The sequence below is a fragment of the Oikopleura dioica genome, chromosome PAR (genome assembly GCF_907165135.1).
Source record: "Oikopleura dioica chromosome PAR, OKI2018_I68_1.0, whole genome shotgun sequence".
Lineage (NCBI taxonomy): Eukaryota > Metazoa > Chordata > Appendicularia > Copelata > Oikopleuridae > Oikopleura > Oikopleura dioica.
Genome location: NC_137293.1, coordinates 847,167 through 873,780, shown reverse-complemented (window position 1 = coordinate 873,780; position 26,614 = coordinate 847,167). Strand labels below are relative to the sequence as shown.

At 39.5% G+C, this 26,614-nt stretch overlaps 10 protein-coding genes and 5 non-coding genes across 15 annotated transcripts; 7 read left to right on the top strand and 8 right to left on the bottom strand.

Moving 5' to 3' along the window:
• The first annotated feature begins 130 nt into the window (after positions 1 to 130).
• Positions 131 to 2,010, top strand: LOC145704790 (tRNA (guanine(6)-N(2))-methyltransferase THUMP3-like). Its single transcript, XM_081782259.1, has 6 exons — positions 131 to 245; positions 284 to 342; positions 546 to 813; positions 860 to 1,094; positions 1,136 to 1,485; positions 1,751 to 2,010. The coding sequence occupies exons 2-6, from the start codon at positions 336 to 338 to the stop codon at positions 2,007 to 2,009; spliced, it is 1,119 nt and encodes a 372-aa protein (XP_081638385.1). The 5' UTR covers positions 131 to 245; positions 284 to 335; the 3' UTR covers position 2,010.
• A 15-nt stretch (positions 2,011 to 2,025) lies between these two features.
• Positions 2,026 to 3,818, bottom strand: LOC145704788 (uncharacterized). Its single transcript, XM_081782257.1, has 7 exons — positions 3,378 to 3,818; positions 3,035 to 3,333; positions 2,625 to 2,871; positions 2,482 to 2,583; positions 2,334 to 2,435; positions 2,172 to 2,291; positions 2,026 to 2,124 (listed from the first exon to the last, which is right to left on the bottom strand). The coding sequence occupies exons 1-7, from the start codon at positions 3,642 to 3,644 to the stop codon at positions 2,092 to 2,094; spliced, it is 1,170 nt and encodes a 389-aa protein (XP_081638383.1). The 5' UTR covers positions 3,645 to 3,818; the 3' UTR covers positions 2,026 to 2,091.
• Positions 3,742 to 3,815, top strand: TRNAI-AAU (transfer RNA isoleucine (anticodon AAU)). The gene has a single exon. It is a non-coding gene; the product is annotated as a tRNA-Ile (tRNA).
• A 386-nt stretch (positions 3,819 to 4,204) lies between the features above and the next one.
• Positions 4,205 to 5,273, bottom strand: LOC145705987 (uncharacterized). The gene is made up of 4 exons (XM_081783494.1): positions 5,141 to 5,273; positions 4,704 to 4,802; positions 4,547 to 4,633; positions 4,205 to 4,389 (listed from the first exon to the last, which is right to left on the bottom strand). Exons 1-4 carry the CDS (start codon positions 5,193 to 5,195, stop codon positions 4,205 to 4,207), a joined length of 426 nt encoding a protein of 141 aa, XP_081639620.1. The 5' UTR covers positions 5,196 to 5,273.
• A 125-nt stretch (positions 5,274 to 5,398) lies between these two features.
• Positions 5,399 to 7,259, bottom strand: LOC145705985 (alkylglycerol monooxygenase-like). The gene is given in 7 exon segments (XM_081783490.1): positions 5,399 to 5,510; positions 5,554 to 5,755; positions 5,795 to 6,002; positions 6,041 to 6,129; positions 6,171 to 6,312; positions 6,315 to 6,419; positions 6,909 to 7,259. Coding segments are annotated over 7 exon segments (1,170 nt in total). The 5' UTR covers positions 7,221 to 7,259.
• Positions 6,900 to 6,973, top strand: TRNAI-AAU (transfer RNA isoleucine (anticodon AAU)). Its single transcript has one exon. It is a non-coding gene; the product is annotated as a tRNA-Ile (tRNA).
• A 499-nt stretch (positions 7,260 to 7,758) lies between the features above and the next one.
• Positions 7,759 to 9,576, bottom strand: LOC145704791 (uncharacterized). Its single transcript, XM_081782260.1, has 3 exons — positions 9,212 to 9,576; positions 8,194 to 8,740; positions 7,759 to 7,930 (listed from the first exon to the last, which is right to left on the bottom strand). The coding sequence occupies exons 1-3, from the start codon at positions 9,508 to 9,510 to the stop codon at positions 7,886 to 7,888; spliced, it is 891 nt and encodes a 296-aa protein (XP_081638386.1). The 5' UTR covers positions 9,511 to 9,576; the 3' UTR covers positions 7,759 to 7,885.
• Positions 9,577 to 14,056: 4,480 nt separating this feature from the next.
• LOC145704793 (uncharacterized) lies at positions 14,057 to 15,401 on the top strand. The gene is made up of 7 exons (XM_081782263.1): positions 14,057 to 14,180; positions 14,226 to 14,287; positions 14,336 to 14,553; positions 14,602 to 14,888; positions 14,958 to 15,079; positions 15,125 to 15,185; positions 15,228 to 15,401. Exons 2-7 carry the CDS (start codon positions 14,230 to 14,232, stop codon positions 15,307 to 15,309), a joined length of 828 nt encoding a protein of 275 aa, XP_081638389.1. The 5' UTR covers positions 14,057 to 14,180; positions 14,226 to 14,229; the 3' UTR covers positions 15,310 to 15,401.
• Positions 15,402 to 18,701: 3,300 nt separating this feature from the next.
• LOC145705981 (uncharacterized) lies at positions 18,702 to 19,639 on the top strand. The gene is made up of 3 exons (XM_081783487.1): positions 18,702 to 18,829; positions 18,898 to 19,086; positions 19,255 to 19,639. Exons 1-3 carry the CDS (start codon positions 18,702 to 18,704, stop codon positions 19,616 to 19,618), a joined length of 681 nt encoding a protein of 226 aa, XP_081639613.1. The 3' UTR covers positions 19,619 to 19,639.
• Positions 19,640 to 19,760: 121 nt separating this feature from the next.
• LOC145704795 (heparan sulfate glucosamine 3-O-sulfotransferase 4-like) lies at positions 19,761 to 21,493 on the bottom strand. The gene is made up of 6 exons (XM_081782265.1): positions 21,399 to 21,493; positions 21,056 to 21,212; positions 20,831 to 21,011; positions 20,290 to 20,408; positions 20,114 to 20,242; positions 19,761 to 20,068 (listed from the first exon to the last, which is right to left on the bottom strand). The coding sequence occupies exons 1-6, from the start codon at positions 21,420 to 21,422 to the stop codon at positions 19,878 to 19,880; spliced, it is 801 nt and encodes a 266-aa protein (XP_081638391.1). The 5' UTR covers positions 21,423 to 21,493; the 3' UTR covers positions 19,761 to 19,877.
• On the top strand, positions 20,464 to 20,535 carry TRNAE-UUC (transfer RNA glutamic acid (anticodon UUC)). The gene has a single exon. It is a non-coding gene; the product is annotated as a tRNA-Glu (tRNA).
• Positions 20,657 to 20,728, bottom strand: TRNAE-UUC (transfer RNA glutamic acid (anticodon UUC)). Its single transcript has one exon. It is a non-coding gene; the product is annotated as a tRNA-Glu (tRNA).
• A 1,584-nt stretch (positions 21,494 to 23,077) lies between the features above and the next one.
• On the top strand, positions 23,078 to 23,150 carry TRNAR-UCU (transfer RNA arginine (anticodon UCU)). Its single transcript has one exon. It is a non-coding gene; the product is annotated as a tRNA-Arg (tRNA).
• Positions 23,151 to 24,101: 951 nt separating this feature from the next.
• LOC145705980 (uncharacterized) lies at positions 24,102 to 25,708 on the bottom strand. The gene is made up of 3 exons (XM_081783486.1): positions 25,192 to 25,708; positions 24,376 to 25,038; positions 24,102 to 24,319 (listed from the first exon to the last, which is right to left on the bottom strand). The coding sequence occupies exons 1-3, from the start codon at positions 25,670 to 25,672 to the stop codon at positions 24,102 to 24,104; spliced, it is 1,362 nt and encodes a 453-aa protein (XP_081639612.1). The 5' UTR covers positions 25,673 to 25,708.
• Positions 25,709 to 25,817: 109 nt separating this feature from the next.
• LOC145705979 (uncharacterized) lies at positions 25,818 to 26,478 on the bottom strand. Its single transcript, XM_081783485.1, has 2 exons — positions 26,456 to 26,478; positions 25,818 to 26,292 (listed from the first exon to the last, which is right to left on the bottom strand). The coding sequence occupies exons 1-2, from the start codon at positions 26,476 to 26,478 to the stop codon at positions 25,818 to 25,820; spliced, it is 498 nt and encodes a 165-aa protein (XP_081639611.1).
• Between the last annotated feature and the right edge of the window lie 136 nt (positions 26,479 to 26,614).

The following is a 26,614-nucleotide window of genomic DNA, read 5'->3' as shown; positions in this document are numbered from 1 at the left end:
AGTGCAGGTCAAACTTTTTCAGCATCAAAAATTTGACTAGTATGTCGTCGGATCTCTTAGTCGGATGACTTTCGAAAGGGTCGTTACGTGTTTTATCATTTTTTCATCGTGATAAGATTGTGTTTTATATAGAATGGGCAGAGTCAAGTGTAAGTTGAAATGGGTCAAGAAATATCTGAAACGAACTGGAAGAATGAAGACGTTGCTAGAATTTAATAAAGACTTAGAAGAGACGATTAAGAAAGGTAAGCAAAATTTTTAAAACAAAAAATAGCGTTTTTAGACGAAAGAAAACCTTCGAAGCGCAAGCCAAAGATTGAGAAGAAAGAAGATAGATGAAAAGTGAGTAAGGAACCTGAATGAGCCTGAATAAGCCTCGTTATTTCTCAGCAAGTCGCTTCGCGGCTTCTTTTTTTTTGGAGAGCCTTTTTGCGGCTTTTTATAAAAGTTTATTCAGGACCCTGACTCAAGTATCTGCACAGGTTGACAAGCCCAGGAAAATATATTATGAAAGGAATTTTTCTTACGGAAACGTTTTTTTATAGAAAAAATGCGAGTTGCTTTGGGAGAGCTTGCGAAAAAGATAAACTGGAGTTATGTGGAAAAAATCTGGATGCAGAACCAGCCTTACGTTCGACAACGAAGCTCTAAGCACAAGAAATCGTCAAAATCTTCAGCGAAAAAGGCGATTTTCAAGGAAGTCGATGAAAATGGCGATTTCATGGTTGAAAAGTCGAGTCCGGACTTTGCTTCTGCCACTTTTTCGCTGGAAAGAGAGGTCGGCATGAATAATTTAAAGAATGAAGATATCAGGTAAGGACGGAGAAAGATTTCCTTTTCGTTCATTCTTTGTCTAAAGATTTCGATGCTCTGCAAACCGTGTTGGGAAGAAACAATGCATCACGAGTTGCCTCTGTGCGAATATTTTTGGTGGGCATGTTTTCGACAAGGCAAAGTGGCAATTCAACTTGACCGAATTCAACTGCCACTTGATGCTGTTTATGATGGGTAAAAGTATCCAGGTCTACTTGTTGCTGACGAACGAAAGTTTGCACAGAAGGAATGTCGTTCATTTTGGAATCACGACACTCCGGGTTAGTGGTTTTCTTCATTGATTTCTTTATTCAAAATTCAGCCGACAATTTGCCATGGAATGCTGAGAGAAGCGCAAATCTCCCTTGGCGACATCGTCCTCGATCCGATGGCCGGATCTGGTTCTCTTTCAATCGAAGGAGCTGTCAGCTGCCAAGACCGAGCATTCTTCATCGGAACCGATTTATTCGCCCCGGCAGTGCGAAAATGTGAGCTGAACAAGGACCATTTGGACAAGCTGATAGAAAAGCTGAATTTGAAGCGGTTGAATTTGAATTTTGGAATGATGGACGCGACAGATCTGCCTTTCAGGGATAATTCGATCGATTCGGTTGTGACGGATTTGCCCTTTGGAAAGAGGATTAAGGAAGTCATGCTTGGCACGAATATGAGGTGAGAATTCAGGCGGAACATTTTTGGTTCGAGCTTTTTTGCATCAGTGATTTCCATCGCCTTTTTAATGCTGCCGGAGTTTATTTCATCCCCATTTTAAAATGAAGCAAGACCTCGAAAAAGTGGATTCAGAATTAACCTATTTTTAAATGAATCAACATGAACTTGAAGTTTTTGTAATTCACTATTTGTCACGGTTGATATAATAAACAGATACCCACAGGCATATAAAAGCCATCCTCCATTGAGCTTCATATTTTTTTAGAGAACTGTACTTCAAAAGCCTGAAAGAACTCTCCCGCGTCACAAGAAAATGGGGCGTCTTCCTCTCCTGCGACAAGAACTCTATGAAATACGCGATCGACAAGCTCTGCAGTGATGGCCTGAAACTATGGCGGTTCATCCACTGTCGAATGATCAACCATGGAGGATCAAGAGTGGGAATCTATTTATTCCAAAAATATGATTATTTTCTGCAATGTGCTGAAGAACATAATAGAAATAAAGAAAATATAGAGGCATAAATTTTAAACAACTTTGAATTTTTGAGCAATTTATTTACAGAACTGTAATTCAAGCAACGGTTTATTTTCTGGGAAACGATTTTTAGGCGACATAAGTGCCTTTTGCCTTGTCGACCTGAAAGTATGGTATTAAAGTAATAGGAATCGTCAAGTTTTTCTTACTCTTTGTCTCGATTTTTCAATCTTATTCAGCAAGGTCTGTTCGCCACTCTGGACCATAGCAGTTTCTTTCGCAATGAAATCGGCTTTTTGTTTATGCAAGTTTTCCAGGGTGCTTATTTGCTTAATTTTTCATAAAGGAAAAAGAAGTTATGAGTGTTGTACTTTTTGTCGAAGTCGCCAAAGTGTGTAATCATCATCAGAGTAGCCATATGGTCGTTCTTTTTCTTTGTACGTTCCGTCGTTGAAAACGCTTCTCGGAATTTCCTTCAAAAGAAATCATTGATAGCCGAAAATTCGAGCAAGAAAGTACCTCATCCGGAGTTCTGAAGTATTTGACCCAAGGTTTTCTTTCCTCAGGCTGCTTTCTTGCTCTCCAGCGTTTCTTGCACATTCTGTTCCTCAGCGAGACGATCTAAAGGGAATCTGAGAACCAGTTTATTTGGGAAAACATACGGTATTTTCGCCGACATCGCATGTTTCTTTGCTTGGGAGCGCGCTGAAATCCACGTCGACTTCGTATTCGCCCTCGTTTTTGTCCGCCAAAATATCTTTGAGGACATCATTTTCTGTTTCCTCTAGGAAAGAGTTGATCCGGTCGAGATAGCTGCCCGAAGTTTTTTCCATTACAGTTTTGCTCCCTTCAAGAGTTGAATTGACTTTTTGATCTAGTTCGTTTACGGACATGTTTAGGCCAGGAAGTCTAAAAACCAGAATTAAAATTTACCCTTTAAAATCCGGATTTTTAAAACTCGATGTCCGAATGAATCACAGTAATTTTAACTACTAGGAAGAAAAGATGAAAAATCATCTTTTGCGATTCAGTAACGATCAAAAAATGAGTATCAAAAAAATTCGAAAATTACCTCTCATTCGTATTCACCGCGGCAAAAGTCCTCCTAAAAGGCAGAAGACACTGTGGCCACATAGTCACGTCTTGGGGCCAAAAGTTCGGAAGCCAAGGAACCGGATACGTCGGAATGTATCTGACACCCTGATACGACATCGGGTTCCAAACTCTACTGATAACATTCGGTGAAAGAACAACTCCAGATCCAGGAAGGGTGTATTTTGGAGTTCCGTTGAGGAAAATGTCGAGTGGGTGGTAGACGGCGTGCGACTCGACGCCGGTGTTCATTCCTTGGGCGATTGTTTGAACCCGAGCCTAGAAAACAATAAGCATGATAAGGGACAATTCGACAGGCTCACATTAGGAGACCGTAGTTCTGCAACAACTCTGTCATACAACACATCAGGAATCCAGCAAACATCTTCCATCGGAACATCCCGAATCCTGTTATCGAAGAATTGCACTCGGAATTTGTTCTCATCAATTTCATCTGCGTACTGAATCTTCCCAACGACGTACGCAGAAGGACCCTCTTCAATCGGAGCCAAGCAGAAATCACCTTCTCCGACTGAATGGCGCATTGCATCGCCCATGGCGATCATGTCAAAAGAAGCTGTTTCTTGCATCCTGAGCGAGGGAACGTACTTTTGTCGAACTCGACGATGAAAATGTTGCCTTAGGAAGGCTCAATTGATGAATTCTAGGGCGCACGCCCGGGGCAGAGGCCGGTTAGCTCAGTTGGTTAGAGCGTCGTGCTAATAACGCGAATGTCGCGGGTTCGATCCCCGTACTGGCCATTATTTTGGAGGGTGAGATTTGAAATCTCAGATTTCAGTTTTTAACAGTTTAACATTTATTATCAGTTTTCAGAAAATCATAACCAACGGTTTCGGATTTGTGCAATTCGTAGATTAAAGCAATCACTGTTTCATTTTATCAATAAATTTTAAAACACTGGAGGATACAAATCATTCTGGTTCAATTGATAAAGAAATCATTTTACTAGAATATATTTGTTTCGAGATGCATGGAGCATTCTTTATATTGCTTCTTATCAATTGTCTTATCTACCCCGCATAAAATAGAACGAACCAAACCAAAAAAATGGGTAATTCGGGACTCGATCCCTCAGCGTCTGGGTACAAATCCTAACGCTTTATCAACCTAACCAACTCGCCGTACTGCCCTAGGGCGCGTTTCTGCTTATCACTTTGTTCATTTTGAGCCCTTTTCCTTCTTGATAATCAGCCACCGTAGCAGGATAATAGAGTCCATCTTTCTGTCTCCTCGCAAGAACTTTGGTATCTCGCAGAATCGCCGAGGAAGTGGGTACGTGATTGATCAGCTTTTTTACAGTGGCGTTGTACGCATCTTATCATTGTTTTCCTGTTTAACTAGCAAATGCCTGATATTTACCTTTTGCGCCCGGTTGACAAGTTTATGTTTGCCTTGAGTTCAGAACTCAGCTTTATCAAATTTTCGATTCAATACAGTAACTGCTCATAAGTACAGTTGTGTCAACCGGGACCTGTAACGTTGACGACCTGGGCGGGCAATACAGTGGGTACAGTAGCAATCGGTCCCCATGGAGTTTGCTGGACAAAGATTTGACGACCTGAAGTTAAAGATGAGGTTTTTAACCTTGAAAACAATGAGTAGAATTGTTATATAAATAATGAACTTACCTATGACGGGATCATAAACAATATCCTTCGTAAATGGCAATGAGTCTTTCTGAAGTGGCTTTGTTGACGGCAAAATAGGACCATAAAAGGGGTTCTGATCTAAAAATCCATGATGTGGAAAAGTTCATACAGATAGAATAAATTGGAGCTCCAGATATGCCAATTATCGTTTATTGTTTTGGATAAATGCGTAATTTGCATTTTAGAGGTATTTTATAGTTCGTTCCTTTGAAAAAGTTCAAGAAAGATATTTTTCTGATGTAAATGGGTCGATTTTAGATGACCTGGTTGATTAGATTTTGAGATTTAAGGGTGATAAGGGGCGTTATAAGGAGTTGTCATGTGAATTGGAAAGCATAAATTTTCTTTAGCAATAAAATGATGCAAAAAGTCCAGGATCTTCGTGAAATTTTTAAGATACTTCAATAAATAAATACCTAATGTTGTTGATAAAGTAAAAGTTTTTCCTGTTGGCAAAGTTTGTTCAGCCATTTGGTCAGCTTTTTCTTCCTCTTTTTCTTTCTTATCTCTCAAATTTTATTTTTCAGAAATCACAATTCTATCTTCTGGAAGTCATTTCTGACTGTTGTTTGAGGACAATTTGGCTCAGCAGTCGTTGCTAAGTAACCATTTTTAGCTGGATACAAGAAAAGTGGAAATTCAACTAAGTGATTGAGTCAAAAGCAATCAAGAATTTATGAGGGCTTTATTTTCTGAACAGCGGAATTTGAAGTGGATTTTTGAAGTTTGAGAAAAACAGCAGCGACGGAGCTCAGAAGAAACGGGATGAAAAGGTCGATTGGAAGTCTTAAAAAAAGCTTTGGGGATATTTTTGAAGAGAAAAACTTACTGTTTTCGCTCTGGAAAGGTCTCAGAGTCATAGAAATACCAAGAAGTAAGGGCGACCCTCATGATTTCCATGAAAGTCGTGACTCCTTCCATCATGATTCCAACAGAGCACATAGACCAAAATATCCAAATTATCGTCGTCATATTCAACGCAAATGAATATTCATTCGTTTTCAAATTCAGAAAATGGTCAAGAACCAGTGCTAAAATTTCTTTATCAATAGTTTTACCATTCAACTTACCCGTCAGTGCCATTTGAAGGAGTCCGTAAAGACCCAAAAATGAAGAAACTTCCGGGTCGTGAAATTTTTTCTCATCTCCTTTGTGAATCTTCGGGAGCTTGGCGGGATCCCCAAGGCGAATGTTGTCCTTCGGGTTCCACCCTGGCCCGTAGAAGAGCACTTTTAGCTTGTTGATGACTTCGGGGGTTTTGAAGAATCGAATGATTAGCTAGAAAAATCAAGTTTTTTTTCAGAAAGAAGTCTTACCTTTTTGAGTGAATGAAATTGAACCGTGAAATATTCAAAAGAATTGACTGGTGGAATGAGTCCGTAGGCGATTTTTTCATCCTTGTAATCTAAATTTTGCGTTTGAAGAAATTTCTTTCTAGAGACAAACCTCGGTCAGCATCTCTATCCGCAAAAGTGCCAAACATTCTGTCCCAAATGATCAAGCAAGCGCCGTAGTTTTTGTCAATGCAATATGGATTTCTCCCATGATGGACTTGATGGTGTTTTGGGACGTTGAGAAAATAGTTCAAAAGTCTCCAAGTCCATCAACGAGTTCTGTGTGAATCCAGAATTGATAGAGGAGGCCCATTCCGTGGTGCATGATGAACGATTGCGGCGGAATTCCGAAAAGAGCAAGCGAAATTTGGGTTCACAGGGGAAAGTACACAAAGGTTTGATCGACAAGTATCTTTCTTGATTGACAATTTTATGAAGATCCTATGATGAAAGATAACGCGATTACAAACCGGGGAAGTAACCAATTAAATTACGCGTTATTTTTGAAAGAGGCCGGTTCTTATCGACTTGGGAACCCTCATCGGAATGTAAAACGGCCAGCTTGTGTATCGTTGAAATATACTTTGGCGCATTCCCATCGAAAGATTATAATCTTCGCCGCTTTGTTAAATACTCATAAGTAGCTCATTATATACGGCAATGTTCTCATGACATGATTTCATCAAATTTGAGCAAGACTTATTTGTGAGAAACAAGATGTTTGCCGGTCGAATATAATGAGCCAAAACACTTCTTGACGCTCATTTTCTTTCATAGAAGAATATTCTTGCCGGCTTAGTTTTCAATTTTCACAACTCTAGTTCACGCGCCCGAGGGCAGAGGCCGGTTAGCTCAGTTGGTTAGAGCGTCGTGCTAATAACGCGAATGTCGCGGGTTCGATCCCCGTACTGGCCAGTTCTTTTTGAGCATTTTTCCTGTGATGAACTTGATGCGCACTCCACATCAAATTGACTTCATGCATCGCCCGATGCGCCCAGTAATAAGAAAGATCCGCGCCAAGCAGCGCCAGAATCCAAGTCGTCTTGCTTTCTGGGTCGAATTCGAAGAAGTGGAACTTTTCGTAAGCAAGGATGTACATGTGGTACTCGATTGCGACTTCTCCAATAAGCTCAAAAACGCGCAAGCAGGTTGCATGCGACATGGAAGCCAGACTGTCGTTGAATCGAAATCGACCCTTGGTCCATCTTTATCCAGGTTTTTTTCCAGAAAAAAGGGCTAAAAAGGAAAAATCAGGAACAACTATCCCATCTTAGCCGAGAAAAAACCAATGCCTGAATTGACAAATAATTCCTTCAAGAACAATGAAGAAGAAAAAGTAAGGAATGACCATCGCCACAACATCAGGAACATCATCAAGCGTTTTCGGACTCGTTTCACTACAATTAGCATGATTTTCTGATATTCACTCAACTTGAAAAAATCAATTAGAATTTTCGATGAATCGGCTTTGTCTCGACAAAAAAACTAATAATCAGACATTCAGATAATACTTTTTTTAATTTCCTTTCTCATTAAAAAGCAGTACCTGGGCGTGACGAGATAAAGTAATCCTCTCAAGATAAACGTTTTCTCCCAGATATCATCTGGTAAAAAACCTGTTTCATTCATTTTTTCTCTGTATTTGAATAAGAAAAGTTGATTTGCAAGATTTGAGTCAACAAAATGGGCGTGTTCTTTTTTCATTTATATAAAGATCATGAGGGTAAGCAGTAGAAAATAATAAAAGATATTCTAAGTTTTGAAGAAATGATGAGTTTTTTTTTTCCAATTGGATTTTTCATCAAAAGGTAAGTTTTTTTCTGAAGGCTAGTGGATTTGAGCATATCTTGAATCACCAAATAAGTCGCCGTTCTGAAAAGAGGAGCTACTCCCTTGTAACAATTTTAGGGTAGGGTGGGTTGCGTCATTTCAGCGCTGCGCTCCCGGTACAATACCTACCACACTGCCCGCAGCAAGCGCCTTTCTCAAAAAGCGCCATCTCTATTGGATTTTACGCTCGCTGCGGGCAGTGTGGTAGGTATTGTACCGGGAGCGCAGCGCTGAAATGACGCAACCCACCCTACCCTAAAATTGTTACACGGGAGTAGAATTTTATTCTGGAAATCGCAACTTACGAATCTCGTCGCGCCATTTTTGAACCTAACGAATCTTTCTTGCTGAATATTCATCGAATAACTCGACATGATAGAATAATAAAAGACCGGCGCAACTGTACAAATTTCACTGTCTAGCATTGATAGTATTTCGTATCGCAGGCTTTTGAACTTTTCGCCACAAGAAGCTTCAAATTCTTCTCGCATCAGCTGGTCCATTTCGACTTGAGAAACGATCGGAATGAGTCCTTTCCGAGCGAAGGATTTGCCGACGCCCTCGATGAGCGCGAGCTCTGATGGAGGAGCGGCGATGTAGATGAAGTCGAATTTCTCTTCAAGGCTGGACAAGTAGCTCTCTATTTCATCGGACAGTTTCTCCGGATCTCGCATTATCTCAAAGTCCTTGCAAATTTTGAAGTCCGGTTTCCGCCTGCACTGCTCATCTTTCCAGTCCTTTTCGTCGTATCTCCAGTGGATCGCCATGAAATGAGGGTCTTCTTTTTCCCCGGCGAATTTTTCGATAAATTTTTGGACGAGATTTTGAATGTGTTTTGGTCGCTCAGTGTATCTGAAATATGTTTGAAATCCCAGAAAATTATAACTTAATTTGTTCAAGTAAGTATGGAAAAAGTATTGAGATAATCAGTAGATAATTTACAGTAGATTAGTTTATCGAAAACATCTGATGGGTGTCGATTGACTCCAGAAAGTCTGCAGCTGCGATAGCAGAATAAAATTGATGCAGAGAGCGGGTTTTTATCAAAAATTATTATTTCTAAAGTGAAACAATAATGAAGAAAAACGAACAATAAACGGCTTATAAATGCTTTTAACTGTTCATTATTTTTTATTTTATAATTTTGTTTTTCTGGTTCCAGCAAAAAGGAAGCGATTCTGATGATGGAAATTTTTTCCGAAAACGTTAAGCCAAATTTCTTCTGCAAATAAATTACGAACTCATATGATATAGTAATGAAATCAGTTATTTGAATTGTCTTTATCAAACTTATACATGTATAGCTTACTCAGTAAGCCTTACTGTATAATTTCCCTAGCAAGATTTCCAGCCTCATCGTCATGTTTGATCAAATTCATGATTTGCACACTTTCGTAGGGAAATCCCGTCGCCGCACAAACTGTGTCCTTCTCTTTCTGAAAGAGTCCGCGAATCAAGTCCTTGTTGTTCATCCTCAAAACCCGTTTTATCGCAAGATTTTTCTCTTTCCCAAAACCTTCTCCAAAAGCCGCGTCGATGTCCTCCCGATTGGGGACGATTTTATCCTGCTGAGTTTTGTGATGGCAGATGTTTTCAGTTTCGAAATTCACTGGAAGATTCATTTCCTCCTGGGTGGCAGAGAGTCGAGGAGGGTTTTCGTCGAAAAGACAGATTTTTTGAGCCCGGAAGATTTTTCCTAACCCATTTGGGCAGACGCTCGATGCATCTTTTGTGAGAATGACTATCGAAAGGATCAATTTTAATTTTAATTTTAATTTTAATTTTAATTTTAATTTTAATTTTAATTTTAATTTTAATTTTAATTTTAATTTTAATTTTAATTTTAATTTTAATTTTAATTTTAATTTTAATTTTAATTTTAATTTTAATTTTAATTTTAATTTTAATTTTAATTTTAATTTTAATTTTAATTTTAATTTTAATTTTAAAAATCCGTTCCTGGAATCAGCTCTCTTAGTTTTTCAATGTCAACCCTTTGGTCAAAATCGACCACAGCCGTGTTTGATCCGTTCGAAGTCGGATCGCCACGGTCGTGTTTGAAAAAGGGCGGCAAAATCAGCGTCCTATTCAAAGCGAGGGCAATGAAGATGGTTTCTCTCAGCGAGTAAATCTGGTTGTTTGGGCCTCGAGAGACAAATGCGGTCAGGAATCTTTCCGGGCTAAGGTTGTACTTTGGCTCGATTTTCTTCTCAATTGAGGGCTGGATATTCAGCTCGCAATAAGCCTGTTCATTTTCTTCTTGATTTTCTTCTCTTATGATTTTCGCCTGTCTCTCTTTTTGCTTCTGATAAAAATTCTCTTCCGTCAAAATCGAGAGAATCTCATTTTGATCTTCCCAAATCTCTTCTATCATCACCTGAAAATTCTCATCCTTTTCGTTCTTCGGAATAAACAAGCTTCCAAGAAACAAAAACGAGATGCAAAAAATCAAAAGTGCCGCAAAGCCAGTGTTCTGAAAGCTCTTCATTGTCCTAAAGTACAATGTAAGGTTGAAGAAAAAGAGGAAGAAAAATAGACTTTGCGGGAAAGATTGAGGGCTTTTTGAAAAATATTTTTCATAAGAGATGAGTCCTTAAATTCCAAAAATTGAAACAATGCTCGAAAAAAAAAAAGTCTCGCAAAAAAGCCAAAATTATTCAAAAAACAATGTTTTTTTTGACATAATCCTTCTCTTAGCCACAGCACAGAGGGTAAGTAAACGTTGTTTGAGATTTCTTTATCTTTGTTTCTCTAGAATCAGCCTTATCAGTCGCCTTATCAGCTCTGTGGCCTACAGACTGTGGGCTTTATAAGCTTTCTTTTTGCTCTTACATTGGTATTTGAGCCTTCTTGCGGGTTTAATCAGGAAATTTGAAAATCCGAAAATTCGAAGATAAGAAAAAGAGCAACCTCAACTGGTTCTTTCTGCATTCTCCCTTTTGTTGAAACCAAAACGAGTCCGTTTCTGATGGATTACGAAACCGACGCGTGTAATTTTGAGGAACCTAACTGACAGGGTCACTCTAATTTGTTAATCTCCGTAATCAATGCGCCTTGAACGCGAAATTTTGGATGAAAATACGCGATTTTTCGACAAATAAAATAAATAATCGGGAAAAACCGCGATTTTAAAAAATTTTTTTGGTAATTTTTGGACGATTTTTATCATTTTTTTTCCAAAAATATTCAAAAAATCTAACATAAAAATCCCGAAAATGCCAAAAAATTGAAGTTACCTTTTCATATCAGCTTCTTTTAATTGAACTTGGTTTTTCTCTCAATGTTGAAAACTCGAATGTTCTGTTTTTCTTTGCAATAAATCTTCGTATTGTGGAATTTGTGACTTACCGCAAAAAATCGTCTACGAAACCAACGGTCGCCCTAATCCTTTCCTGCTTGTAATCAATCTCTGTTTGTGATCCCTTGGTTTGTCAAATTCGCAAAAAGGCCGCGCTTAAAATTGAAGAAATGTCAAATTTAACCTTTTTCACGCCAAAATTTAAATTTTCTCCTTTCAAGTACCGCCTCTTTCAGACTTCTCTGGCAGCTAAATTTAGACGAGGCGATATCCTGTTATCTCCGTAATAGAGCCGTTTTGGTTGATAATACTTTTTGATCGAAACCGTTTGAAAATTTTCACGAACTCAGGATAACTTTAGTTTATTGAATTAGTTTTCCTTCAATTATTGCTTTTTATGAAGCAATCAATTACAGCCCTTTTCCCACACCTGGGATAGGAAATCAGGAAAGTGGGTTAGTCACAACCCTGGCATAACTAGGGAAAATCACTCATAACTGAGCTTTTTCCTAGCTTAGAAGGGTAGACATAATATAGTTTTAGAAACCCCAGAAGCTGATGATCATTTTCACTATTGATGGTAGGGAGTCATCTCGTACCCTGTGGGCCTAGCCCTAACCCTAACCCTGAGGTACCTGAAACTTACCTGGGAAGTCTCTATCCGTTGAATTTACCATCTGTTTTTTTTATTTTAAAGTCATTGGAAACAAGCAACCGATTTCCTGCAGCAAACGAAGTTATCAAAACAGGAGCGAAATTCTTACAATCCGTTATTTTTCCGGCCAAAAATAAATACAGTTTCTTTGCGAAGAATTTTCTTTTCCCGGACATTTTTTTTCAGAATCATTTTTTTGAAATATGAAGAACTTTGTCTTATTTTCTATTTTTTCAACAATAGTAGAGAGTTCATGTCCAGAAGTCGTCTATTTCAAAGTTGGAAGACAGGATCAGACTGTTTTGAATGCTTTCAGACAGATAAACAATACTTACTATGAAAATAAGGGACAACAAACGCTAACGGATCATGGCGTGGGTACAGTTACAGTCACGGCTCAGAAATATCATTTGAAATTTGAGAAAAGAATGAGTAAAAATTATAAAAAATTTTTTTCAATTTTTTTCTTCTTTTGAGCCCGTTTTACAGTCAATTATACTCTCTCCCTCGTTGGGCAGGCAGTGGAAGAGCTCGGCAAGTTCAACTGGACTTATTACGAGCACTACCTGGAAATCCGCCCCGAAAACTCTCCAGACACCAGCCCGCCTATGGATATAAATCTCACCCGAGCCCACGCCGACAAGCCCTCAAAATGCCCGAATTACTACAACAAGTGGCTCTACAGATGTCCCTGCTACAAGCAATCGACTTGCTCGTGCGGAAGAGAGGAGCATTTTGAAATTGCCGCGCCGACTTCTCGCCAAAGCCTCACAAGTTCTTGCTGCGAGGAGCTCTACCATCGCTACACTTTTCAAACTTGCAATGGCGACTACAGCAATCGAGTGGCAAAATTCACCAAAGTGAACTCGACCGTCTACGAATACGTCGCATGCAAGGAAGAAGGCCTTTCCTACTACATCTACGTCGACAGAAAAATCAGCTTCAGCCCAAGATGGACCATGGGCCCAAGTTTGGATCCAGAAGAGCGACTCCAGCACACACCAATCAGCGACGCTTTGTGCCCCAACCAAATCGTCTCCTGGTTCAGTATCTGCGATCCGACCCTCCACAATCTTTCCACATCCCGTTGCGGTGGCGCAAAATGGATTAAAACGTCACCCCCTCAATGCGCCAAGACGCATTTTCGAAGCGACCACACTGGCACCAGTTTTGTTTACAATATGGGCGATTGTTGCAAGAAAATGGAAATCAAGGTTACGGCTAAGGACGGGATCGGAATGAAGTTTCCAGAAGCAGTCGGCAGTTATTCAGGTTTGCTCTTTGATGAATTGTCCTGACTCAGGCTTCCCCTGAAACCTGAGTCAACTTTTGAAAGAGTATCAATAAAAGCCGCGTAGCGGCTTTTCTATAAACAGAGCCGCGAAGCGGCTTCGCGTAAACCCAAAAAATAAACTAAAATAGTAATTTTGGCGAAGCCGCTTCGCGGCTTTTAATTAGATATCAAAACGCTTATTAAGGGGTCCCCACGATTTTTAGATTTTTCGAATTCTAGATTTTACTCTTCAGATTTGAATTCCTCATGCAAAAAGCTTCAAAAAAGGTCTCTAGCTTTTTTCGATTGTTTTAGAAAAGTGTCCAAAATTGACCTTGAAGTGGCCAATTTTGATGTATTTGCATGGAAATTAAAAAATCAACCCTTATTTACAGTTGTCTAAAGTACGAATATGGCACATTTTTAGAAAGGCTATGAGCTCAACTTTCTATTTATGCCCGAAAATATGGGTTTGGGTAATGCCCGGAAGGCAATTCGCATGGTTGAAATTTCAAAATCGTACATTATTTTGATCGTCTTCGTTACATTATCATTTTTGGAATTTGAAAACTGAGATACGCTTCACTAGATTAGCGTTAGACCTTTTAGAAACCATAGGAAAGAAATAAATTGTTTCCTAAATTTTTGGAGTAAATCTCGTTCAAAAAGTACCCAAAAACGCGATTTTGCGCGAGATGGTTACCTTCTCAGCGCTCTAGCGCCGAATGTGATTGGATTAAAAAATTTGAGACACGCTTCACTAGATCTAAGAATGATCTAGTTAAACGAAAAATAATTTTTGAAAAATCTAAGTCCGTGACGCCGTGAGCGCCGTTTGAAAATGGCTCATTTCGGAAAAATCGTTTGGGACCCCCTTAAGCTTAAAGTTCTTTTTCCATGTTTTCTTCATTTCAGAATTAAATTAAAATAATTTTAGTAACGAGCGAAGTAGTCCACCAACATGATAAATACACCCTGCGAAAAGCGCTTAAACTGAATGATCGAATGATTTACGAAAAAGACTCCAACAACTGCAACGACAAAAATTCTACCTCTTCTTCTCAGAGTAAGAAATCTTTTCCGTCAAGAAAATAAACAAGTTGATTTGTAGCAAGATGCAAAATTGGCATGTTTCGGATGTCTTGAATGATACAAATGCGATGATTTATGGAGGTAAAGAACTTCTTAAAAAAATATTCTTCCAACTAAACTAACTTGAAGAGGGAACAAGTGAATGTCCCGGCGATGTTAACAAGTGGTTCTATCTTGGAAACGAAAAGGATTCTTCGACTGATTCAGCTCCTAACTGGCGGCCAGCCGCTCTTTTCGACGAAGATGGAGCCCTGAGCGCTTCCCGCATGAGTATATCGTGCGTACACGCTGGCTGCTGTCATAAAATTAATGTCACGTATAATCCTGAGAATCCCGACAAAACTCTAGTAATTTTACAAATTTCGTCAGTGCTGACTCAGACGTCAAATTTTCAGAAAAACGTCACCTTGACAAAACTAGCCGAAAAAGACGTTTGGTTCTTCAACGACACAGATGGAAACTACACTCGAGTGATTTATCGACAATCAAGCTCCGGAGCATGGCTGTATGACAACGATCTCGATTCCTCTGCAGCGCTGGAGCATAGTCAGGATATCGGAGCTCATTGCCCTGAGGATTCGAAACACTGGAACGACTACTGCGAATGTTTCAGAACCGATCCGAATTGCTGGTGTGGACAAATGGCTTGGTTTCAAGCGCCGATTCCGACCTGCGCCGACCCGTTAGTGTCTTAAAATACATCGATTCAGCAACAATTGATTGGATAAGTGTCCAATTATGTTTATTTAAGGCCAAAAGATGAATGTTTCTACAAAGAAATCGACAATTATCTTGCTTTGAAAGATCGGCAAAGAGCAATTAACATTACAATCGGCATTTTCGGAGCTCTAATTGCAGTCGGTCTTATTGGAGGTAAGCGGGTCAATTATTTAATTAATTAATAAAACAACTTTTCAGTTTCTGCGCTGAATATTCATCGAAAATACGCGGAAAGAGCGCAGATCCAAGTTCAATATGGGTTCGTTTATTCTTCTTTTACGATTGAAAAAGCTATTTCTAGCCGGCGGAAACTGTCACACAGAACATCTTTCGAAGGATTTGTGAACTCGAATACTGACGCATCTCATCTAATCTCCACTTGAGTCGGGAAATGGCAGCTCAATCCTTTGACCTTTCTTTGAATGAGCGTTTTAAATGTACTGCGATCTGTTTTCAAGTCGAAATAAATAAAATAAACATGAATATGAATCGAGCTTTATATTGTGATGATGAAATTTTATCATGCATAAAATTGGGCGATAGAAAAATGTGTAAAAAAATATGAATGATAGCCACCAATTAAAAACATGTTTATACATAGAATTTCTTGTGAAGCGTAAAATTATATTCGAAGATACTAGGGGACGTTCGATTATATTATAGCGTGCTCATCTGGGTGTAAAATAAGTGCGAATTGTTATACACATAAAAAGCATAAAACATATACGTATGGACTCACGTAAAGCTTCAAGAAAAATATTGCGGAAAAAATGATAGGAGGGCTCCTATTCCTAAGAAGGATAAGTCTCTTACTCAAAACCAGGTGCTACCCCTGCCCCATCGGGGCGAAGTAACCCATGCTCTTCGCTAAGAGCTTTAAGTCCCTAACTCTTATCGCCAAAATTCTAGACATCTCATCTAAGGCTCTGATGACTACCCCTTTTATGGACGATATTTTGTTTTTTGCATTTTATTATTATAAGTGAAAAAGCAGTTTAAAAGGGGCGAACGGAAAAAGCAAACAAAATAGACATTTCATAATATTGCAGTAAAATATTTGAACGATCTCAGGCAATCGATTCTTCTAATCGTGTTTTCTTGCTGTGGAATCCTGGTTGTCCAGACGCCTTTATCACAGTCTGTTCATGAGCATTCTGAAGTTTCGGGGAAGCCTGCGCTGAATTGGTTGCTGGTATGCATATTTGTTAAGCAAGGATCGTTGAGTTCGAGCTCTGGCAACTTGGCTCAGCTGTTTTGGCAAACTCCGGTGTGAAGCGAAATCGCGGTGGTGGTTTCCAGCGACTAATGTGGTTAAAATTGACAGAAGAATGGAAAAATTCATTGTTGAAAGAAGATGTTTTCGAGGGTCTTGAAAAGAATAAGTTTTTCTACCTAGAAACGTCCTTTTTATAGCAAGGTTCAGCGTGAACTTATCAGCGTAGCGCCATCTCTTGGCGTTTTTTGATGGACGGAGCCGGCAGAAAAGAAGGGGGTAGAGAGAAAGATGTGTAACGTTCTCTGAATTTGACAGTTCTTGGATTTTGAAGCTGGGACTTTTGGCACGTGGAAGATGCCTTCAAACAACCATTACCTTGTTATACAAGATGAGCTCTTTTTGAAAGGCAGACTTCCTGATAATCAAATGTTACTGGGAAAGAAAGTAAGTAACTTTGACAACTTGTCACTCAAAATCTTACTCACTCAAAGTCATTGCGTCGTTGAGAAAGGCTATTATTCGAGCCTATGATTCGAGCCGTCCAATATTTCTAGAATCTGGGCTATTGGGTAGGGTTAGAGACTGGGAACTCTTAAGGGGGTCTGAGGGCGAATCCCTGGTCTAGGTTTAGGGTTAGGGGCAGCTTGAATGATAACCCCCTACTACCCATTCGGAATGGGCCATTGCGTCTTATGAACAATTTCTATTATATTTTCTTATTAAAGGAGGATCAGCTATAAAAAGATCAACCTTCGATAGGGTTCGGGAATTTCATCAACATAAGACCAAAAATAACGTCAAATAATGTTATAGGAGAAAACCTTCATAGAACTTGACCTCCGGCGAAAATTGAAAGGAAGAGGGATTGAAAATTGGAAAAAACAGAATTTCAGAGAAATGAAGTCACTTTTTTCTCAGCTCTTGAATCTCAATAATCGTCACCCAAAATGCATCGAGCATCATGAAGGAATTCTCCACGCGATTCACAATGATCTCCAGGAACGCATCTTGAAAATTTGTCAATTTGAAAAGGAGAATTTTTGATTGATCAATTCATCCGCTGCATTGTATATAAATTGCCTTGTTTTTTTTATTTGTAAAAGATCCGATCAAAGACGTCAATTCTCATCGATTCAGAAGTCGGAATAACAAGCTCAACAACTCAGAATATTCTTGCTTATGTTTCTTATCAACTTGGCTATATATCGAGGTGAATCATTTTAATTATAAAGCCCTATCTAAATTTCTTAATTAAGTTCGCTTAAAATACTCGAGAAGATTCTTCAAAAATCCTCTGAAAATTGTACCGCCTTGCTGAGTCTTTCGTACATCTATGCTCAGTAATCGGGTTTTATTACATCAAGGTTACACTTTTTCTTCGCAAAGCGTACCTCTCCGAAACATGTTTCAACTATATGATATGGTCTATATCTTGTTTTAATCTGATAATTATCAGCGATGAACATCATTTTGTATATTGAGAAAGAACATTTCTTTAGCATTTATATCAAGCACCTTCCCCTTATCTGAAATCAAGATTCTAAACCCTAGCCAAAAGCGTAAAGAGGGGTTATCATTCGAGCCATCCAATAACCTGGGCTATTGGTGAGGGTTAGGGTCTTGGAACTCTTAACGGGGGGTCCGGGGGGCGAAGCCCCTGTTTGAGGCCCTAGGTGGGGGGTCCCGGGGGCGTAGGCTACGCCGCGTAGCTCCCTGGGTTAGGTTGAGGCCCTTAACTTAAGGGTTAGGGGCAGCTCGAATGATAGGCCCCTACTACTACCTAAGGGTCTGACCCCCAAGGAGCCATCCATTCTTGGGGCCCCTTTGTCTTACTCTGTCAACTTAACCCTAAACCCCTTCTATGAATTACTACCATTATAACAACCCTGACAAAGCGCCGAAAAGAATCAGCTGCTGAGCATCAAATTCAACGAGTCAAAGAAATCCTCAAAGAAAATCCTTCCGCTTGGAATGGCCTCCAAATCGACCGACTCGCTCTCTTCTGCTTCGATTACTACGATCAAGAGGAACGAGAATCATTTGATGTTGAACAAGCCAAGAAGCTCTTTGCCAACATTCAGTTGGAACAACTTGATGAAGTTCAAAGGATCTCTCTGAGTCGGATTCTGCTGCGTTTTCATCAGAAAAAGCTGCCCTTTGATATTCAGGACGGGGCAATAAGTCTACTCTCCAGTTCAAAACCTGTTGTCGAGCTAAGCCACCCTTGAAAAAGTCCTATCTTGTCAATCTTCTCGAACATAACTCTTCTGTCGACGAGACGCCGGTTCAACAACTCTACTCTTATTTTTTACGCTTTGTTTCCATCGATGACTACCAGTTCAATAGTGCTGGGGAGAATTTGAACATTGTTTCAAAGATGCTGGAGATTTGCGAAGAAAATCCGGAACTTTATCTTTTGACATCTTTGTTTCTACTTCATTGCGATAATTTTCCGGTGGCGATGGCAAAAGTTTTCAATAATAATTCCAATTTGGCTAAAACCTCATTTACATTGTATGTTTTCCACATAGAAAACTAGACGCGAAGTATTCTTGTAAAATGAACTTTGAAAAAGGCTCAGTTCAACTTGCTCTGTCGCACAGTCCTGATTCATCCGTTGGAGTCTTGCTACGTGGTCGACTATCCAAAATCCTGGGAGTTAGCGAAAAGGGCAGAAATAACGCCAAGTAAGTGACGGCTACCCTTTTACACTTGAAAACAAGGATGACTTATCTTTTATTACTGTTGTTTTGAGGGAGGCTGTGGAAAAGTTCAAATCGGCGAGGGACGATTTTCAAGCATTTTTGAAGGGAGAAAACGCGACTGAGTTCAATAAGTTGGAGCTGGCGTCGATGCTGTATCTACTGGGAAGTACAGTCAACGATCAAGAACTGTTTCAGAAAAGTAGTGATTTGTGCAATGAAATAAAAGAGCGAGGGCTAAGGTAAGCTTGCCTAGATAGAGCGAATTAAACATAGATAGATAGTCTATCTAAGATAGATAGTATATCTACTATGTAAAGATAATTGTCCAATCATTCCTGGCAAGTACCTTAATGTGCACTTTAATTGCTTTGGTGAAGAAATAAATTTCCCTTCTGAATATTTTTAAGCCCATCATCGACGCTGCTTTTGGCACAGAACCAACTCCGATTAGGACGAGTACAGACTGGAAAAAACGTCCTCATGGATCTCGTCGGTCATAAAAACAACCCTCTCAGTGCAGTTGCGTTCCGATTTTACCTTGAGCACCTGATCGATTTCGTGACAAATCAGGTGGAAGAGCAAGAAGATGCCATACCCGAGCTCGAGGAGCTAGAATCCTTGCTGGCGATTGTGGATGACTCATCAGAATCGATCAACGAAGAGCTTCGAAAAACCGTCAGAAGAAATCCAGAAGGGGTGAAAAAATTCATCCAAATTTGCCTCATCAACAAAAATTTCCGCCTTCTTAAGTTTTTATCCATCATGCTTTGAATTTTCTAGAATAAAAAAGAATAAGCCTGGTCAGCCAATCAAAGCCCCGGAAAGCCTTAGTGGCGGCGCTTTTCGGGTTTTGAGTCTGAAATAGTCGGTATCTTATTTTTGTGTATATATAGGTTTATTTCTAAATGCTTTATGAACAATATCACAATACAGTATTGTCGATATCCGTGACAGAAATCTAGAATTAAATAATAAAATTGGTAATGGCAGTTTAATAATAGTATTTTCTTTAAATAAGTAAGATAGGATTCTACCAGTCCCAGTGATCATAATTATCGCCGGAATACTTGTTCGTTAGATCTTCTAAAAACGGCTTGTAAAAGCGCCGTATTCGGTTCTTCAACTCGTCGGGAAGCACCTTGTCCTTTGAGCGACCTTTTTCAGAACCGAGACAGAATGAAGCACGTCCTGACTCAACTGGCGGCGTCATGCAGTAATAACCTAACAAATGATTGATGTTAGCTGTCGAGAAGACCTGCCACTGACCTTTTTGCTCGTCAAAGTAAAAGTTGTTCTCGTCGATAGTTGCCGGTACGTTCATAAATTGAGCTACTCGTCGGAGACTTTTTCCAGGATTTTCGATCAGCTCCGTCGCGTCAAGATATAGCATTCGATCTGAATTTGAAATTGCCCCTCCCCTTCGTCACGAAAATATTTATTACCTTGAGTAAAATAATGGAGATAAGTGGAAATATGAACCGAGTACAAACTTCCAGTAAGGATTGCGTCAGGGATTCGGAGTGGAAAGACGCGATTCGGATCGCCAGGCTTCAAGTCCCATCTGAAAATTGAGAAATGAGTAGTGGTGATAAGGCTTATCGCGCCGTAGGGGCATGTCCCACATGGTCTAGGGGTTAGGATTTCGGATTTTCACTCCGACGGCCCGGGTTCGATTCCCGGTGTGGGAGCACTTTTTCGATTCTGAGATAAAGTGTTTTTGAAATCAATTGAGGAAACCCAATAAAATATCATTTTGATCAATTTTTCCCTCTTATTCTTAATTTTTCTCCTCTCAAAATCGAAAAAGTCCTCCCACACCGGGAATCGAACCCGGGCCGTCGGAGTGAAAATCCGAAATCCTTACCCCTAGACCATGTGGGACATGCCCTCCGGCGCGATAAGCCTTATCACCAATGGTATGAGTTCATACTATGAGTCTGATAACTTTGGTATGGAACAATGATGAGCTACTTGTATACTTACTTGGTGAAATATTCTCGGACAGCAGATCTGATCTCGTCATCTGATAGTGTCATTAGTTCTTTCCCGTTGAGGAGATTTTTGAAGGCCATTTCAATCGTTTCCCCAAAGGCTTGTTCTTTCGGCATGTCTCCGAAATTTTTGGACAAAAATTCGAATCCTCCTGTCGCCCATTCTCCATGCTCTAAAAACAAGATCAAACTTCTGCATCCATTCATAAAACTGTACCTTGAACAGTGAACATATGCAAAAAGTGCGAAAAGCTTCTCCTGACCGGATCGCAAAGGACATGAATAAACTTGACTTTGTCGGAGTTCGGTAGTTCTTTCATTCTTTCTGGAACAAATGGTCGATCGAAGTAGTCCGGAGTTTTCTCGTAGCAAACCTAAAGAATATTTTTGAGCCGGGTTGATTGATCAAAGCTTGACAAAGGAGAAATTTTTTCAATATCGAATAATATCAAATGTATATATGATATAATATCTCTCAAAAACAACATTGTCTATCTGCCAATTTTTCTTAAAATTAACAAAGATAAAATGATAGATACAACATCAATTAAAGTCAGTACCTCATCATCGTAAGTAAGCGGCATCTCACTCAAATACCAAGAGTAGCCTTTTTTCCAATTAGGGGCTCGATTGAAGAAATGACGCTCGCCGGGTTTGTCCTTTTTTCGTATTTTGAAAATTCGTTAGTGTCAAAGATTAAATTACTTCATAGGAAACCATAAGACCTATTTCAAAATTAAAAGTCACAGATTTTTAGTTTCTCGGTTTACCGAATTTAGAGTAGTATCAACGAAACAGTATCAACGAGAAACAGTATCAACGATACAGTATCGTCGATTACTTATAATACCTCCACTAGAAAATTTGTAAATACGTTCCTGAAAAGTCGGATGATAGTTCATAAAAATCTTCAACGCCGTCGTTCCACATTTCTTCGCACCAGTAATGATCAGATCTGGCCACCGTCTTTTTGGAATTTCCTGCCCATGTTTTTTCTGCCTTCTTCTGTTCATCGGCGAATGGAGGAAACTGCTCAGGTTTTGTTTCTGCTCGACAGTTAAATCCAGCTCCTCCACTGTGGGAAATGAGACACCGTCAGCGTAATCCACATTCTCGGAAAGGCCAACTTTGAAAGGTTTATCTTCCAGTACCATTTTTTCCTTCACGTTGACATTTACATCCGACATATCCATCATCCCGTGCTCAACCAATTGCCCCTTTTCCCGGAGTTGGAACATCTTTCTTTACTACGTCTTTTGCTTAGTAACTATTTCTTAAAAAAAGGGGCTCTCGTCATAAGTCCAGACTTTTACGTCACGCCATAGTCGAGCAATTTAAGTTATCAGACCGTTATTTTTGCGTCAAAAGAAAATTCATTCGATGAGTAAGGCTCCTACTACTAGAAATGTTTAACTCCTTCCCTGAACTCTCGCAAAACCATCATCTTTCTTCTTTTCCTTCTTTTCTGGGCCCGGATTGATCCCAAAGTTCTCCGCGATTCCATGAGTATCGACTGTTACGGAGTCAGGAATTGGATCAAAGCTGAAGTCCTTGGTGTTTCGATCATATGTAGCTTCTTTATAATAAATGACGAAAAAGGTCACGACTAAGGGCGTCGCGAAGAGGCGAAATATTCTCTGCATCCGACTGAAAAATAAATGTAATTTTCTTTTCGAAATATTTTCTTCGATTTTTTCTCTTTTTAAAACTTACATCATTTTTCAAAAATTATGTATTTCTTATTACTTCCAATTTAATTCGCTTTACTAAAGTTTCATTTTATCAAAAAAGTCAATCAATCAAAATTTTGATTGTAGTGTTGATGTACAAAATTCTCGTGGAATATGACCTAGGCCTGTCAAGAAAACCGCCCGCGGCCCTTTCAACCTTTTTTTCTACCGGTCGTTTCCACATTCTTCTTTCATCGCGAGTTTTTGCTTTGCTTGTATAAAAACAACTTTTTGAGAGAATTATTAAAAAATACTTTATTGATTTCACGAATTATTTGATAAAGAAAATTAATTTGTTCAAATTGGAAATATGATTCTTCGTTAAAATTCTATAAATAATATCGTTAATGATCCTTTATTTCAAGTCATGAGTACATTTTTTCGAAAAATAAACATTCTAATTCATAATTTTATCTGAATAGCCAGAAAAGAGTCGGTAAGGCGGATTCCACACCTGGTAAGCTGAAAGTAGCAAGAATCAAATCCCCCGAATTAGCGGCGAGGGACATGCCTTGCTGGCGCAATGGATAGCGCGCTGGACTTCTAATCCAGAGGTTCCGGGTTCGAGTCCCGGGTAGGGTAAAACTTTTGTCTCGCGGTAGCTTGGAATGCATTCGCTGATATGTGCGATAAAATATCGGCATAATTGAAAATTTATTCTCTTCTTGAGAAAATAAAAATCCTTTCCAATGAAAAACAGTAAGTTAAGCATTTATATTTCTTCTTGATTGGCGTCTTTCGAGAATACTCGAATTATAATCAAGACTCTATTAATAACGCTTGTAGAATAAATTAAAGATCTACTTACATCGTATCACGGCTCTTGATCATCTCCCTCCTTGAATTAATTGTAAGATAATTGGAACACCTTAGGTAGTAGTACTTCTTGCTCTATACCAGTTCGGATATCACGTGAATTAACTCATACTCTCTTTCTTCATCTGAGTCAAGAATAAGTTGCTTGTGAGGCCAAAAAAGAACCGGCTAAATTGTTTTCGCCAGAAAGAAAACGAAATATTGTTTTATCATTTGATTGATTAGCCAATTAGCCAATGTTCATTGAAGTGAAAAAAAACGAGCAGAACATGAAGAAAGACTATTTCTTTCCTTTTCTTAATGATACAATGATTGTATTACAATCATTATACCATCAATTGGATGTAAGGATATTGTAACAAACTCAATCAAACTGAGCTCGTTTGACATCCATTGATTGATAAAGGATTCAAGGATTCAGTGATCCGATCAATTTATTTTGAATAATTTGTTCTGGATAATTATATGTTATAATGTGTTATATAAGACAAATATACATCTTGGAACGCTTCTATAAATAGCATGATATACATATGATGATATGTATTTACGCATATCGCAGCTACTTACGATCGTTGATACAATCCGTGTGGCAAACACAAGTGTCTCCTGAAGCCATTTCCAAGCACACCTCATTTTCTTGGCAACCATTTAAAAACCTATTTAAGAATTATTTGAGGAAGAATCTTCTGAGCTTGGGAACCTTCTTATTGAGTATTAAAATTCAAATCCTTTCCTGTCGCAATGCTTTGAGGCTGAAACTGCGGCGCGATCCGAGTCGAGATATTCGCTGAACTCGAAATTTCGAAACTGCGCGTATTCATCCTTCACAGGAGCCCACGAGCTACTAGATCCTCCGAAAAAGGTGCTGTAATGAGCGCCGTTGATTTTAATAGTGTCGACTGATGTAAGAATCGAGATTATATGGAGAGGTACTTTTAGAACTTTGTTACGCATGCTTATCTAAGCGAAGTGTCTAAAATCGGGTTACTTATTAAAAAATACTTCTTGATCCCTGTTCCTTCTCTGTAATTAACATCATCGAGGCTGAGGACAAGCTGATCATCCACAAGAATCTTAATCTTCCCATCAAGATTGCCGGCAGTATTCAAATGAACTCGCTGCTCGATTTTGTACCAAGTTCCCGGGACAAAGGTCCAAGCTCCTCGCTGGACGGAATGGCCGTAATCAAAATTACAGTGGTAGCCTTCTCGGTCGCAGAAACCATCGGCCTGATTGTAGGGAGCGTAGAGATAGAGTTCTCCCTCGCCTCCGGTTCTCCACATCAGTCTTGTGGAAAAACAGCCTTTCACCGCAGCATCTGCTCCTCCCGAACATCCAGTTTTCCCACCAAAGAGGCCTGGGAGCTTTCCACCCTTGACGAACTCAAATCCATCTTCGAACATCACATCGTATTTAAAAGAAAGCGACTCTCTGTAGTCCTCGCCAGCAGCGGGCAGCTCCCAGTAGAAATAACTTCCGCCCGCTCCGCCAGCAACCCCTTGGGGGTAAAGTTGACGGATTGGAGTGGTTTCGCCATCGGGGCAAGTTTCGAGCTTGCCTAGGTTGTCACGGCCGGTGCTGCCAGGATTGCCGGGGAGATTGAAAGCTTCGCGGATTGCGGTGTAGGTTGGTTCAACGTCGCAGGAAATTTCTGAAGAAAAAATTGTTGAAACCATAAGAAACCTTCTGATTTTTAAATAGATTTATTTTTATTCTTTGCATACTGGTGAATTTTTTTTCCATGTTTTATAAAAAATTAGGCGATTTTAAAATCTTTATCATCGAAATGATCAATCAAACTAACCATCAACAAACATAAACCCTTTCCTTGTCTCCCCATTTCCGCATGCAAACCCATCTCCTGCAAATCCGTCGTTACAAAAGCAAATCGGAACATTATCTCTCATCGAGCAGTGTCCAAACTCATGGCAAGGCATATTCTCACAAGTTGGATTTTCAACACAAATCGTCCCATCGCCCGTCCAGCCATCAACACAGCGGCAAATGTTGCTTCCATTTTCAATAACGCATTCTGCCGCTTTATGACATGAATTCGCTTCTCTATCGCATCGTGTTGGATCGACAACGATTGGATCAAGCGAATCAGAAAACTCGGCAAATTCGAAGTTTCGGAACTGGGCATATTCGTCCTTTACCGGAGCCCATTCTGCAGAAGAACCGCCGAAAAAAGTCGAGTACTGGCCCCCATGTATTTTCAAAAGAGGATCGACTCGGTAATTGACGTCGTTGAGGTTTATCCTGAGAATGTTATCCACAAATAGCATAAGAGTACCATCAAGAGAGCCGGCTGTGTTTAGCTTTTATCTGAGCTTTTTAAAGCAATTATCTTACTGATTTAAAATTTAATCTTTTTAACTTCTATAATTTCCTAAAATCTTCAATCTTCGGTGAAGATTCTTCAGTGTTAATTTAAGCTCCTTCCTTTACTCTTTCTTCGATCTGATACCACTGCCCAGGCGTAAAAGAAAAGGACCCTCTATCGATAGAATTTCCATAGTCAAAGTTACAGTGATAATTCGGCCGGTCGCAAAAACCATCAGCTTGATCGTAAGGAGCGTAAAGATAAACTTCCCCAGCCCCATTTGCTCGCCACATCAATCGAGTCGAAAAACAGCCGAGTTCTGCTGCATTTGCTCCACCTCCACAGCCGGATGAGCCGCCGTAGATGCCGGGTAACTTGCCGCCCTTGACAAACTCGAAACCATCTTCGAACTTTACTTGATACTTGAATGTCAACGACTCTCGAAAATCGTTGCCAGAGTCAGTCAGTTGCCAGTAAAAACCGCTCCCGCCAGAGGAAGCGGCAACACCTTGCGGGTACTTTTGACGGATCGGACCAAAGTCGGTGCAGTCGGGATTGACGCCGAAATTTTCAAAATGCTGGCTAATTAAAAACATCAAAAAGGTCTTTTTGAAAAGACTACTAAATTCTCCCAGACTGGAGAAAAAGTCTATCATTGATCAATCAAACTTTGATCTTCAAAGAGTCTTTCAATAGAGATCATTATAAAGGAAAAATAATCATGATTATCACGCATGGATTGCACCCATAATCATCAAGAACTCGCATGATATTATGTTGGGTTAGTTATGATGCTTGTGCTTCCTCGTTTATTACAAGGATGAATTTTAATTAGCCTTTCCTTTTCCAGTATTTGTCGGACCAAATGCCAAGTTAAATGCGTTCTTGATTGAAGTATAAGTTG